Source organism: Podarcis vaucheri, assembly GCF_965113315.1.
Source record: "Podarcis vaucheri genome assembly, chromosome: 3".
Lineage (NCBI taxonomy): Eukaryota > Metazoa > Chordata > Lepidosauria > Squamata > Lacertidae > Podarcis > Podarcis vaucheri.
This window is the reverse complement of record NC_138761.1, coordinates 2,974,799-2,987,631: the sequence shown is the minus strand read 5'-3', so window position 1 is coordinate 2,987,631 and position 12,833 is coordinate 2,974,799. Positions and strand designations below refer to the sequence as shown.

General features: G+C 48.1%; 1 protein-coding gene across 4 annotated transcripts in view; it reads right to left on the bottom strand.

Moving 5' to 3' along the window:
• Positions 1-12,833, bottom strand: part of EFR3B (EFR3 homolog B) — a 132,718-nt gene that overhangs the window by 105,981 nt on the left and 13,904 nt on the right. The window contains exon 1 of one of the 4 annotated variants that reach the window (XM_082217473.1): positions 6,969-7,585. The exons of 2 other annotated variants lie outside the window; for them this stretch is intronic. In XM_082217473.1, coding sequence (XP_082073599.1) covers positions 6,969-7,029 — 61 coding nt within the window. In that variant the 5' untranslated portion in view covers positions 7,030-7,585. Of the gene's footprint in view, positions 1-6,968; positions 7,586-12,833 lie in introns of those variants that run through there. One more of the 4 variants, XM_082217472.1, reaches the window with a different exon arrangement.

Sequence of the window (12,833 nt, the reverse complement as noted above, 5' to 3'; positions counted from 1 at the left end):
TAACCTCACTTCTTGCAGGGAGGGAACCGCCAGAAGGCCCTTGGAGTTGGACCTCAGTGTCTGGGTAGAATGATGGGGGTGGAGACACTCCTTCAAGAAACCTTTGATTCAGAAATTGGGCTCCTGGGCCTGGAAGAAATCTCTCTCCTCCTGGCTTCTGCCAAGCTGAATTGGACTGGATGACCCCAGGGGTATCTTCCAACTCTACACTTCGAGGAAACTGCAGGGGGAATTACATATATCAACAGTGGGAAATCTCTCCCAAAGCCCTCCTCTCCTATTGACTGCAGCACAGCTGAAATCTCCCCCTGCTCAAACGTTATATACAGTATATAAAAAGTGAAATTGGCATGATATTAGTTTTTGTATCTATACTGGGGCACAGGCTCATTCAGCGTCATCAACAGATATGCAGATATCTGACTCATTCACGACTATATTGAAGCTTCATTCTCCTTTGTGATGTAACTCACAGGTGGGGAATACTGCTACAGTATTTTTTATAATTATTTACTGTTTGTATGAGTCAATACCTTATTATCCCTTTAGAATTGCCCTGGATCTCTGTACATTTGTCCTCCCATTTTTGACTCCGTTTTCGTTTTTGTTGTTATGTTTGCACTTCGTTTGTTTGTTAATAAATCAATGCATTGGTTTTAGAATGCTGTGGTTTTGTTAGCTGCTCTGAGCCCGGCCTCAGCAGGGGAGGGCGGGATATAAATGAAATTATTTTATTATTATTATTTTAAAAAGTGAAATGGGAATTTCAGATAATTAAAAAATATGTCACTTCTGAATTTTAATTTTGAGGGGGGTGTCTTAAAAACAACAACCCCAATTTAAAACAAAAGCAAAAGCCACACTTCTAAACCTTCCGACTTATGATTCCTAAGGCAATCATGTTTTGAAAAATCCATTGCGGCTCTGCCTCACTCCTGCTGCCCCTGAAACGCTCAGATCCAGCAGCAAATATTACTGCAAATGTTAGGGTCTCAGATTTGGAGATATACAGCCTGGGGTATTTTTTCCTCCTGAATAAATTGGGACGACCTGCTTCTCAACGGCTTCTTCCTCTGCTGTTGAAATTCTCCATCTGAAACAGGAACCCACAATCGGAGCAGAATTGCGGCTTTTGCTTCAGAATTATCTCTCTCTCTTTGCAGGCGAGGTGGGGGGGACGGGACTCACTGACTGCATCACTGGGTGACGTCAGCAAAAGCTCGGGGGTGGGGGTTGGGGGGGGGGCGGACGGGTGGAGGGAGGATCAGCTCAGCCTCAGCTCCGGACCGCAAGGGCTATTTATACATCTGCTGGTGGAGAGCAAGGACTGCGCCGGATATTCAAATGCACCAGAGATTTCCTTGCTCAGGTAGCCTAAGAAACTGGAAGACAGCAGGGGGAGGGGGGAAACAGCTCATGATACGTATAAATGATGTCTTCTGGGGCGAGGGGGGGGTGAGAGCAAAGCAGGCGGGGGGGGGGTGACACGTTGCGCAATGCTCCTTTGCATGGGTGTAACCAGGATTTCCCAGTAGTGATGTATGGAAGTGAGAGCTGGACCATCAAGAAGGCTGATCGCCGAAGAATGGATGCTTTTGAATTCCGGTGCTGGAGGAGACTCTTGAGAGTCCCATGGACTGCAAGAAGATCAAACCTTGTGGTTGACCACAAACTTGACATGAGCCAACAGTGTGACGCGGCAGCTAAAAAAGCCAATGCAATTCTGGGCTGCATGAATAGGAGTATAGCATCTAGATCAAGGGAAGTAATAGTGCCACTGTATTCTGCTCTGGTCAGACCTCACCTGGAGTACTGTGTCCAGCACAACTACAAAGCAACAGTAACAACTTTCTGTAACTATCCAATCACTGAACGTCACTTTCAATTCCTTATTCGCATATGCGGAGCTGAGTGAAAACTATCTACAGTATCCTCCTGCAAGGTCTGTATAGTTAAAGCTATGGTTTTCCCAGTAGTGATGTATGGAAATGAGAGCTGGACCATAAAGAAGGCTGATCTCTGAAGAATGGATGCTTTTGAATTCTGGTGCTGGAGGAGACTCTTGAGAGTCCCATGGACTGCAAGAAGATCAAACCTCTTAAGGAAATCAGCCCTGAGTGCTCACTGGAAGGACAGATCGTGAAGCTGAGGTTCCAAGACTTTGGCCACCTCACGAGAAGAGAAGGCTTCCTGGAAAAGATCCTGATGTTGGGAAAGATGGAGGGCACAAGAAGAAGGGGACGACAGAGGACGGGATGGTGGGGCAGTGTTCTTGAAGCTACCAGCATGAGTTTGACCAAACTGCGGGAGGCAGTGGAAGACAGGAGGGCCTGATGTTCTCTGGTCCAGGGGGTCACGAAGAGTCGGACACGACTAAGCGACTAAACAACAACAACCAGGATTTTGGTTGGGGGGCAGCCAAAATTGTTGAGCTTTTTTATGTCCTTAAAAAGGGGCAGGCTTCTGGGGACCCCTGGACAGTTAAGTCCAGTCAAAGGCGACTATGGAGTTGCGGCTCTCATCTCGCTTTCAGGCCGAGGGAGCCAGTGTTTGTCCCCAGACAGCTTTCCGAGTCATATGGCCAGCAGGACTAAACTGCTTCTGGTGCAACGGGACACTGTGATGGAAACCAGAGCGCACGGAAACGCCGTTTACCTTCTTGTTGCAACGGTACCTCTTTATCTACTTGCACTGGTGTGCTTTCGAACTGCTAGGTTGGCAGGAGCTGGGACAGAGCAACAGGAGCTCACCCCATCGCGGGGATTTGAACCGCCGACCTTCCAATCAAGAAGCCCAAGAGGCTCTGTGGTTTAACCCACAGCGCCACCCGCATTCCCCTACAAGCAACTTATTGTAGCACCACACAGAGCACAAAAAACAGAGCACTGCTGAGCATGCACAGAAGGCATTTTCAAAAGCGTTGAGCAAGAACGGTCCGAGCCTTTCCCCTATCGGAGCAGACCAAGGGTCCAACTTGCCCCCCATTCCATTCTCAACAGTGGCCACAGAAACCCACACTAGGAAGCCCCCAGAAGAGCATGGCAGCAACAGCCACCCCATTCAATTTGCCCCCCAAAACTGGTTGTCTGAGATACACTGCCTCTGATCTTGGAAGTTCCATTTTTGCTCTCATACCCAACAGCCATGGCAGCCCTCTCCTGCTTTTAGAGTTCATCTGATCCTTTTGTGAAGTCCTCACCCAAATCCATGGCCCATTTTGCTTCTGTAGACACTGCCCGCTAAAGGCTGGGGGAAATAGAGTCCATGAGGTTTGTCTCCATTGCAAAACTTTGAGTGATTCTGGATTGGTAACAAATTCTAGCGAAATTGAATTGGTCTTCAGGGGGTTGTTTGCAAAATTGCTTACTGCATGGGATATTAATTTTAGGGCCTAAATTACTCCTAGGTGACTTTATCTAGAGGGGATCATTCAGGGGGGATAATGCATGGGGCTAAATCATAGAATCATAGAGTTGGATGGGACACCACTGGTCATCTAGTTCAACCCCTTGCAATGCAGAAATCTCAACTAAAGCATTCCTGGTAGATGGCTATCCAACTTCTGCTTAAAAACCTCCAAGGAAGGAGAGTCCACAACCTTCTGAGAGAGTCTGTTCCACCACTGAACAGCTCTTACTGTCAGAAAGTTCTTCCTGATGTTTAGTCTGAATCTCCTTTCTTGGAACTTGAAGCCATGGGTTCAAGTCCTACCCTCCGGAGCAGGAGAAAACAAGCTTGCTCCATCTTTCATGGGACAGCCCTTGAGATATTTGAAGATGGCTATCCTATCTCCTGGGATGCGGGTGGAGCTGTGGGTTAAACCACAGAGCCTAGGACTTGCCGATCAGAAGGTCGGCGGTTCGAATCCCCGCAACAGGGTGAGCTCCCGTTGCTCGGTCCCTGCTCCTGCCAACCTAGCAGTTCGAAAGCATGTCAAAGTGCAAGTAGATAAATAGGTACCGCTCTGGCAGGAAGGTAAACAGCGTTTCTGTGTGCTGCTCTGGTTCGCCAGATCTGGAGCACTTTGGATGGGAAAGGGGCTGCCTTGCCTTCTACGACACTTAAAGTCTATCTGTGCATATAAACTGGTATTTGCAAAACTGTTACGCAAATCTGTGCCTCGGCGCCTCAATTTTGGAAGTCCCAGGAAGTAAGACACACATCCCTTTTGCAGTTGCCCACAGCTAAAAATCCAACTGCTTTCCTTTCGCCCTCTTCGGCACTGGCTGAACTTTCCCCCAACTCAGTGGTTCTCAAACTTTTCCCTCTGCTTTTCCCACGCTTTCAGAATGAAAATCTGCTTGCTCCACACCAAATGTTTCATTGATAAGAAATACATTGGGAAACAAAAAGAAACAATTCATTGCAGCGCTTGATTTCTAACACAGAGCACAACTGCTTTATAATAGGCTCATGGGGCATCCAGAATGCATGAAATTATGCAGCTACGTAATCCTTCCCAAAATATAATTCGAAACGAGCCTCTTAAATATGTACCTTAAGCAGGTATGCAAACTCACTGAGAGGTGTGAGCTTGCTTTTGCCAGATAATCTCATTTGTATTAGGTCTAATTTGAGTCAAACTCTCCTCTCCTCAGCAACGCAAAGAAACCTTTCTCTTTTCTGATCTGTCATATTTGTCAGAGTCGGACATCCCAGCTCACAGCAATATGTGGTGGAGAACTGTAGAAAAATAGCCAATGCTCTTGAAGAGAGGCGAGGGTACTGTTTCTGGTCATGTATTAAAAAAATAAAATAAAAATGAAATGAAATTATCTGGGTACTCTACTATACTGCAGTGAAATGTTTAAATGTTTATTTGATTGTCCTCAAATCTTGACACTTCTTCACACATCATCATCAATATTAAGCACAAGGTTTCTAGGGGGCGAAGGAAACTTAGGAAGCTGCATGACAAACCAGGTGTCAAAAAAGACTACAGTGGTGCCTCGCAAGACGAAATAAATTTGTTCCGCAAGTGTTTTCTTCTTGCGAGTTTTTCGTCTTGCGAAGCACGGTTTCCCATAGGAATGCATTGAAAATCAATCAATGCGTTCCTATGGAGACCGTCCGGGGACAGAGGGGAAGCGCCGCGCGCCTTCCCCTCTGTCCCTGGACCTGTTTTAAAGCAAGGGAAGGGGCAGCGGGGAGAATCGCTTCTCCCCGTTGCCGCCCCTTGGTTCAAAAGGGGTCCGGGGAGAGAGGGGAAGGCGCGTCCCCGGAGATTGTGGGCCTGGCAACGGGGAGAAGCGATCTTCTCCCCGCCGCCCCTTGCTTCAAAAGAGGTCCGCTTCCCTGCTATCCCCGGAGCTTGTGGGGCAAGCTTCGTTTTGCGAAGCAAGCCCATAGGGAAATGTGTCTTGCGAAGCGGCTAAGAAAAGGAAAAACTCCTTCGTCTAGCGAGTTTTTCGTCTTCCGAGGCGTTCGCCTCGCGGGGCACCACTGTACAGTGGTACCTCAGGTTAAGCACTTAATTCGTTCCGGAAGTCTGTACTTAACCTGAAACTGTTCTTAACCTGAAGCACCACTTTAGCTAATGGGGCCTCCTCCTGCTGCTGTGCCGCCGCTGCACAATTTCTGTTCTCATCCTGAAGCCAAGTTCTTAACCTGACGCACTATTTTTGGGTTAGCAGAGTCTGTAACCTGAAGCTTAAGTAACCCAAGGTACCACTGTATATATGTACGCTACTACTGCGGTCTGTGTTTTGTTAGTCCCAAAATGGAAAACGAGAGAGATACCAACTAAAGAAGAATGGCAACTTTAACTGACGCACAGCTTGCAAACTTAACGTGTAGAATAAGAGAACAAGAAGAAGGCACCTTTAAAGAAGAGTGGAAAATGCCTATGTATATATGAGTGAAAATGGTGTTCATTTAAAAATGCTGGCAGCCTTAAGATAAATTCAACAGTGTAAATAAGTTTTGATGGATGTAAAGGCTTCCCTAAACAGGGCTGCCTTCAGATGTCTCCTAAAAATCTGGTAGTTGTTGTTCTCTTTGACATCTCGTGGGAGGGCGTTCCACAGGGCGGGTGCCACTACCGAGAAGGCCCTCTGCCTGGTTCCCTGTAATCTCGCTTCTCGCAATGAGGAAAGCGCCAGAAGGCCCTCAGAGCTGGACCTCAGTGTCCGGGCAGAACGATGGAGGTGGAGATGCTCCTTCAGGTATACTTGACCGAGGCCATTTAGGGCTTTAAAGGTCAGTAGCAACACTTTGAATTGTGCTCGGAAACATACTGGGAGCCAATGTAGGTCTTTCAAGACCGGTGTTATGTGGTCTCGGCAGCCACTCCCAGTCACCAGTCTGCTGCCGCATTCTGGATTAGTTGTAGTTTCTGAGTCACCTTCAAAGGTAGACCCACATATCCAAAAACACTGCATTGTGATCAGAGCAAGTCTTAGGACAAATTTCAGTTTTAATAACCCTAGGAACCGAGTCTCTTGATATCCATAAGTAATCATTGCAGTAGTCCAAGCGAGAGATAACTAAAGCATACACCACTCTGGCGAGACCGTCCGCAGGCAGATAGGGTCTCATCCTGTGTACCAGATGGAGCTGGTAGACAGCTGCCCTGGAAACAGAATTGACCTGCACCTCCATGGACAGCTGTGAGTCCAAAATGACTCACCTGGTCCTTCAGGGGCACAGTTACCCCATTCAGGACCAGGAAGTCCTCCACACCCGCCTGCCTCCTGTTCCCCAAAAACAGTACTTCTTTCTTGTCAGGATTCAACCTCAATCTGTTAGCCGCCATCTACGTTGCAGCGGGTTGGACTAGATGATTTCTGGGGGTCCCTCCCAACTCTACAGTTCTACAGTCTCACAAGTGTCATGCCCAGGTTGACGCAAGGAGCCTGTGTCAGAGGCCGGCAACAGAGCCCAAGACCCCTACAGCCCCATAACCCCATCCTCTCACTCTCTCCTCATTGCATGCTCCCCCGGTGGCCATGCAAGCGTCTCGGCTTTACCGTTGCAAATGTGTCGGTCCACGGCCGCCGTGCAATCCACCAGGCCTCTCCGGCAGGCCATGATGCTCCCTCTGGCCTGCAGGCAAAGCAGCTGTGCCTCCTCCTCCTGCTCCCTCCAACAAGAAGGTCTTGCTGGCTGTCAGGCTTGCAAGCTGCCCTGGATAATGAATATGTGGTCCTTCCTTCCTCTCCCTTGCACCTCTCAAAACTGCTGCGCTGTGCCGGAGGGTGGTGGTGGGGGAGAGAGATGATGGTGGGAGCACCAGACACAGCAAACTGGGGCATCAGCACCTCCCAGCCCTCTGCTTCTTCAAGGACTAGATTCTGCTGTTCCAGCTTCTTCTCCTTCCCTTTTTAAGGGCTTCTGTTTACTTCTTGCTTTCTCAGCCAAGGATTTAGTAACCTTCTCATTCTGCCTCATCAGGAATCCAGGCTCTCTACCCTGCTGGCTTCCTTTTGATCCCTCTCTTCTCTCAGTTACATGAGGCATCAGCATGGATTCCTCTATCTCTCCTCTCCTTTATTGAACCCTTAGCTGAACAGCTGTCAATCAGAGCGAGAGAGGAAATCAGGAGGGAGGAGGCATCCTTGAAAGGAGGGGACCCTTCGCGCGCCAGGGCTGCCTTGTGTTAAAAATTAAACAGAGCAATGCTAAATGGTCTTTTTTGCGTGAATGGGAGGCGCAGGGAAAGCTGGATGGAGGGGAGGGGATTGCAGAAGGGCTGTGAGATCACTGGCAGGACACGTGCTCTGCATGCAGAAGGCTCCAGGTTCAACCCTCAATGGCAGTATCTCCACAGGCAGTGTGGCGTTTGTGGGCTAGGACCTGAGAGAGATCAGGGTTCAAATCTGTGGAGCTCAGTGGGTGGGCTTGGGCTTGCTGCTGCCTCTCAGCCGAACATGCCTTGCAGGTATTAATGATGATGATGATGATGTTGATGGTGATAATAATAATAATTATTATTTATTATTTATACCCCGTCCATCTGGCTGGGTTTCCCCGGCCACTCTGGGCAGCTTCCAACAAAACACTAATATACAATAACCTATTAAACATTAATAATAATAATAATAATAATAATAATAATAATAATAATAATTTATTATTTATACCCCGCCCATCTGGCTGGGCCTCCCCAGCCACTCTGGGCGGCTTCCATAGAAACCAGAAATACAGTAAAATATCACACGTTAAAAACTTCCCTGAACAGGGCTGCCATAAGATGTCTCCTGAATGTCAGGTACTTATTTATCGCTTTGACATCTGCTGGAAGGGCGTTCCACAGGGAGGGCGCCACTACCAAGAAGGCCCTCTGCCTGGTTCCCTGTAGCTTTGCTTCTCGCAATGAGGGAACCGCCAGAAGGCCCTCGGCGCTGGACCTCAGCGTCCGGGCAGAATGATGGAGGTGGAGACGCTCCTTCAGATATACTGGACTGAGGCCGTTTAGGGCTTGAAAGGTCAGCACCAACACTTTGAACTGTGCTTGGAAACGTACTGGGAGCCAGTGTAGGTCTTTCAAGACTGGTGTTATGTGGTCTCGGCGGCTGCTCCCAGTCACCAGTCTAGCTGCCGCATTCTGGATTAGTTGCAGTTTCCGGGTCACCTTCAAAGGTAGCCCCACGTAGAGCGCATTGCAGTAGTCCAAGCTGGAGATAACCAGAGGATGCACCACTCTGGCGAGACAGTCCGCAGGCAGATTTGACCTGTGCCTCCATGGACAGCTGTGAGTCCAAAATGACTCCCAGGCTGCGCACCTGGTCCTTCAGGGGCACAGTTACCCCATTCAGGACCACAGAATCCCCCACACCTGCCTGCCTCCTGTCCCCCAAAAACAGTACTTCTGTCTTGTCAGGATTCAACCTCAATCTGTTAGCTGCCATCCATTAAAAGTGTCCCTAAACCTGGCTGCCTTCAGATGTCTTCTAAAAGTTTGGTAGTTATTTTTCTCTTTGACATCTGGTGGGAGGGTGTTCCACAGGGCGGGTGCCACCAGCGAGAAGGCCCTCTGCCTGGTTCCCTGTAACGTGGCTTCTCGCAGTGTGGGAACCACCAGAAGGCCCTCGGCGCTGGACCTCAGTGTCCGGGCAGAACGATGGAGGTGGAGACGCTCCTTCAGGTATACTGGACTGAGGCCGTATTTAATAAAGCAAATCCATTTTCCATTAAGCTTCTACTGGCCTTCACCAAGGTGCGGTCTTCCTTATTAAAGGGACTTGATGGAAACAAATGAAATAGAAACTCCATGGGAGGCAGTGAGGTGCAGTGTTTAGAGCAGGCATAGGCAAACTTGGCCCTCCAGATGTTTTGGGACTACAGGTCCCATGATCCCTAGCTAACAGGAACAGTGGTCAGGGATGATGGGGATTGTAGTCCCAAAACATCTGGAGGGCCAAGTTTGGGGATGCCTGGGTCAGATTGTTGGACTAGGACCTGGGAGATCTGGGTTCAAATCCCCACTCAGCCATGAAGCTCACTGCCTTGGCCTCTGAGGCTAACCAACCTCACAGAGTTGTTGAGAGATAAACTGGGGAAGAGGAAAGCTGTGTAGGCCACCTCAAACTCCCAGGAGTAAAGGTGGAATAAATAAACCACAATAAACAAATACGAATCTTCTTTAAAGTTGCAGAAGGGCAACGCTCTCCTAGAGACCTGAAAGCCCTTGGGACTTTTGTTGCACTCGCTTCAGCACTGACACATGGGTTGTGGATTCCTGTCAATGTCGTTGTCTCCAGGAGCACACAAAATTTGGTGAGCTGCTGCCTCTCAGCTGAATCTACCTCTCAGGGCTGTTGTGGAGATTAAATGAGGATGGGGAGAGCCAAATGCACCACTTTGAGCTCCTAGGAGGATAAAATGCATGGGATAATTCACAATTAATAGGGCTGGGGAAGATAATAATAATAATAATAATAATAATAATAATAATAATAATAATAATAATAATTTATTATTTATACCCCGCCCATCTGGCTGAGTTTCCCCAGCCACTCTGGGCGGCTCCCAATCAGTGTTAAAAACACTACAGCGTTACATAGTAAAAACTTCCCTGAACAGGGCTGCCTTAAGATGTCTTCTGAATGTCAGGTAATTATTTATCTCTTTGACATCTGGTGGGAGGGCGTTCCACAGGGCAGGCGCCACTACCGAGAAGGCCCTCTGCCTGGTTCCCTGTAGCTTTGCTTCTCGCAATGAGGGAACTGCCAGAAGGCCCTCGGCGCTGGACCTCAAGTGTCCGGGCTGAACGATGGGGGTGGAGACGCTCCTTCAGGTCTACTGGGCCAAGGCCATTTAGGGCTTTAAAGGTCAGCACCAACACTTTGAATTGTGCTCGGAAACGTACTGGGAGCCAATGCAGATCTCTCAGAACCGGTGTTATGTGGTCCCAGCGGCCGCTCCCAGTCAACAGTCTGGCTGCCGCATTCTGGATTAATTGCAGTTTCTGGGTCACCTTCAAAGGTAGCCCCACGTAGAGCGCGTTGCAGTAGTCCAAGCAGTAGTCTCTGGTGAGACAGATCCCCTCTCTGAAATTCTGGAGAGCAATTCCGGGTCACCACCACAATATTGGCCCACACTCTGAATCACAGTTAGAAGGGGCACCCAAGGGCCATTTAGCCCAACCTCCTGCAAAGCAGGTCAACGATACAGAGTCAAATGGACCCGTTTTTCCTGTGAGGGGTGGTCTCAGCCTGACTTGCATAGCCTTCCCCTCCAGCCCTTGAATGTTTTTGTGACTGTGTGGAACCCAGTTCAGCTACCGACGGATTGATTGTGTGACTGCAGTACATTGTTTATTGCTTTCATTTTATGGATCAGTGGTCTCGTTAGATAGTAAAATTCATGTTAAATTGCTGTTTTAGGGGTTGTCTTTAAAAGTCTGGAACGGATTAATCTGTTTTGCATTGCTTCCTATGGGGAAGCACGCCTTGGTTTTGGAACGCTTTGGTTTTGGAACGGACTTCCGGAACGGATTAAGTCCCAAGGCACCACTGCATCTATAAAAATGGGGCAGATCTTATTACTTGGCACATTAAGGTGTGGAATATCGTTCTGCTGGCAAAACTGGCGAATAAGCTGAAAGTCCAAAGGAGAGAGAAAAAAGATTACTTTTGACCTGTTTGGCCTGACTTTATTTCATTTATAAGCAAGGAGGAACATGGCTGAATGAATGTGGCTGATACAGGGACTCTGGGCAATCGAAATCCTTAATTCATTTCCCTTGGTATTATAGAGTGTACCATGTTTTGTAACCCTGTCTTGTTTAACCATGATACCTATGCTAAAAATAGTTCCTCCAATTCAGATACTGGCAGCTTATTGTGGCTTCCTTTTATGTCTGTATTTCTTCCACAGCGATCTATAATTGCGCAAGGACTGAGTACATTTGCCGTCGCATCCTGTTTGGTGGTAACACTGCGTTTTGCAAAATTCTGTATGCCGCTTAAAAAAAGAAATCAGTAAAAAAAATATTTTTTTAAAAAAACAAACAGACAATGTGGATCTGAAACGGGGCGCTGTGCATAGGTAAAGGTAAAGGGACCCCTGACCATTAGGTCCAGTCATGGCCTACTCTGGGGTTGCGGCACTCATCTCGCTTTATTGGCTAAGGGAGCCGGCGTGCAGCTTCCGGGTCATGTGGCCAGCATGACTAAGCCGCTTCTGGCGAACCAGAGCAGCGCATGGAAACGCTGTCTACCTTCCCGCTGGAGTGGTACCTATTTATCTACTTGCACTTTGATGTGCTTTCCAACTGCTAGGTTGGCAGGAGCAGGGACCGAGCAACGGGAGCTCACCCTGTCGCGGGGCCGACGTTCTGATCGGCAAGTCCTAGGCTCTGTGGTTTAATCCACAGAGCCACCTGTGTCCCAAATTCTTTATTAGCAAGAATCAATTTTCACAGACTTGGCTGGGTTTCAGGCCCAAGAAGCACGTGCCCAGTTGCCGAGACCAAATGTCCCCAAAGCTAGGGTTGCATTAATCCAGGAATTCCCGGACATGTCCTGTTTTGGAGGTCTTACATGCACATTCGGTGGGAATTTTACATTTTAAAGCAAATGTCCTGGATGTGGGTTAATAATAATAATAATAATAATAATAATAGTGTGCAGGCAGCTGTGGTTCTGGTCCAGGCTCTGGTGTGGGCAGCTCGGGCTCGTCAGCGGCGAAAGGGCTCTGGAGTGATTGCCCTGAAAACCTCGACAACTTTTTGTGTCCAGATTATTTTAACCTCTTGAAATATGGCAAACCTACCCAAAGCTGCCTATGTCTCCTCCTCTACAGGGCTTCTTCCAAGCAATTGGAGACTATGTCTGCCTGCATCTTGCCTTTGCTCTACCCGTTTCATTCCTCTCTTGGTTCTGAGAGTCAGGGAGGAGAGGGGAGCTGTGGGAATATTCAGGGATGCAGGAGAAGATATACTGTCTGATTATAGCCTTTCCAACTTGTGTTAACAAGTTCACAACTTAGCAGAGTAACATTCCCCTTTTTAAACTCACAGCGGATGCGTTTGCTCAGGCTCGCTAAAGCCTCTATAATAACTGTTCTGGTATTTTCCCCTTATTCCCTCATAAAAGATAAGACACGACACAGTCTTCTATAAAATTATAAAAAGAGTTTACTCACACATCATTCTGTTCACAATAGGATCCCAGAAGGCAGACTTAGCTTAGAAAAGTAACATACACGTGGAAACTATCTCATAAGGAGACAGACCCTTTGTCCTCTCTTGGCTGGGAGCCAAGAGGGCATCTTTAGCTTAGTGGATGTTGCTTCTTCGATGCATGTAGTCAAAGAGAGGGAGATGACTGCCCTGCCCTGTGCTTTTGTCATTACCTGCACAGGTGAGGCCACGCCCACCGCTAGTCACA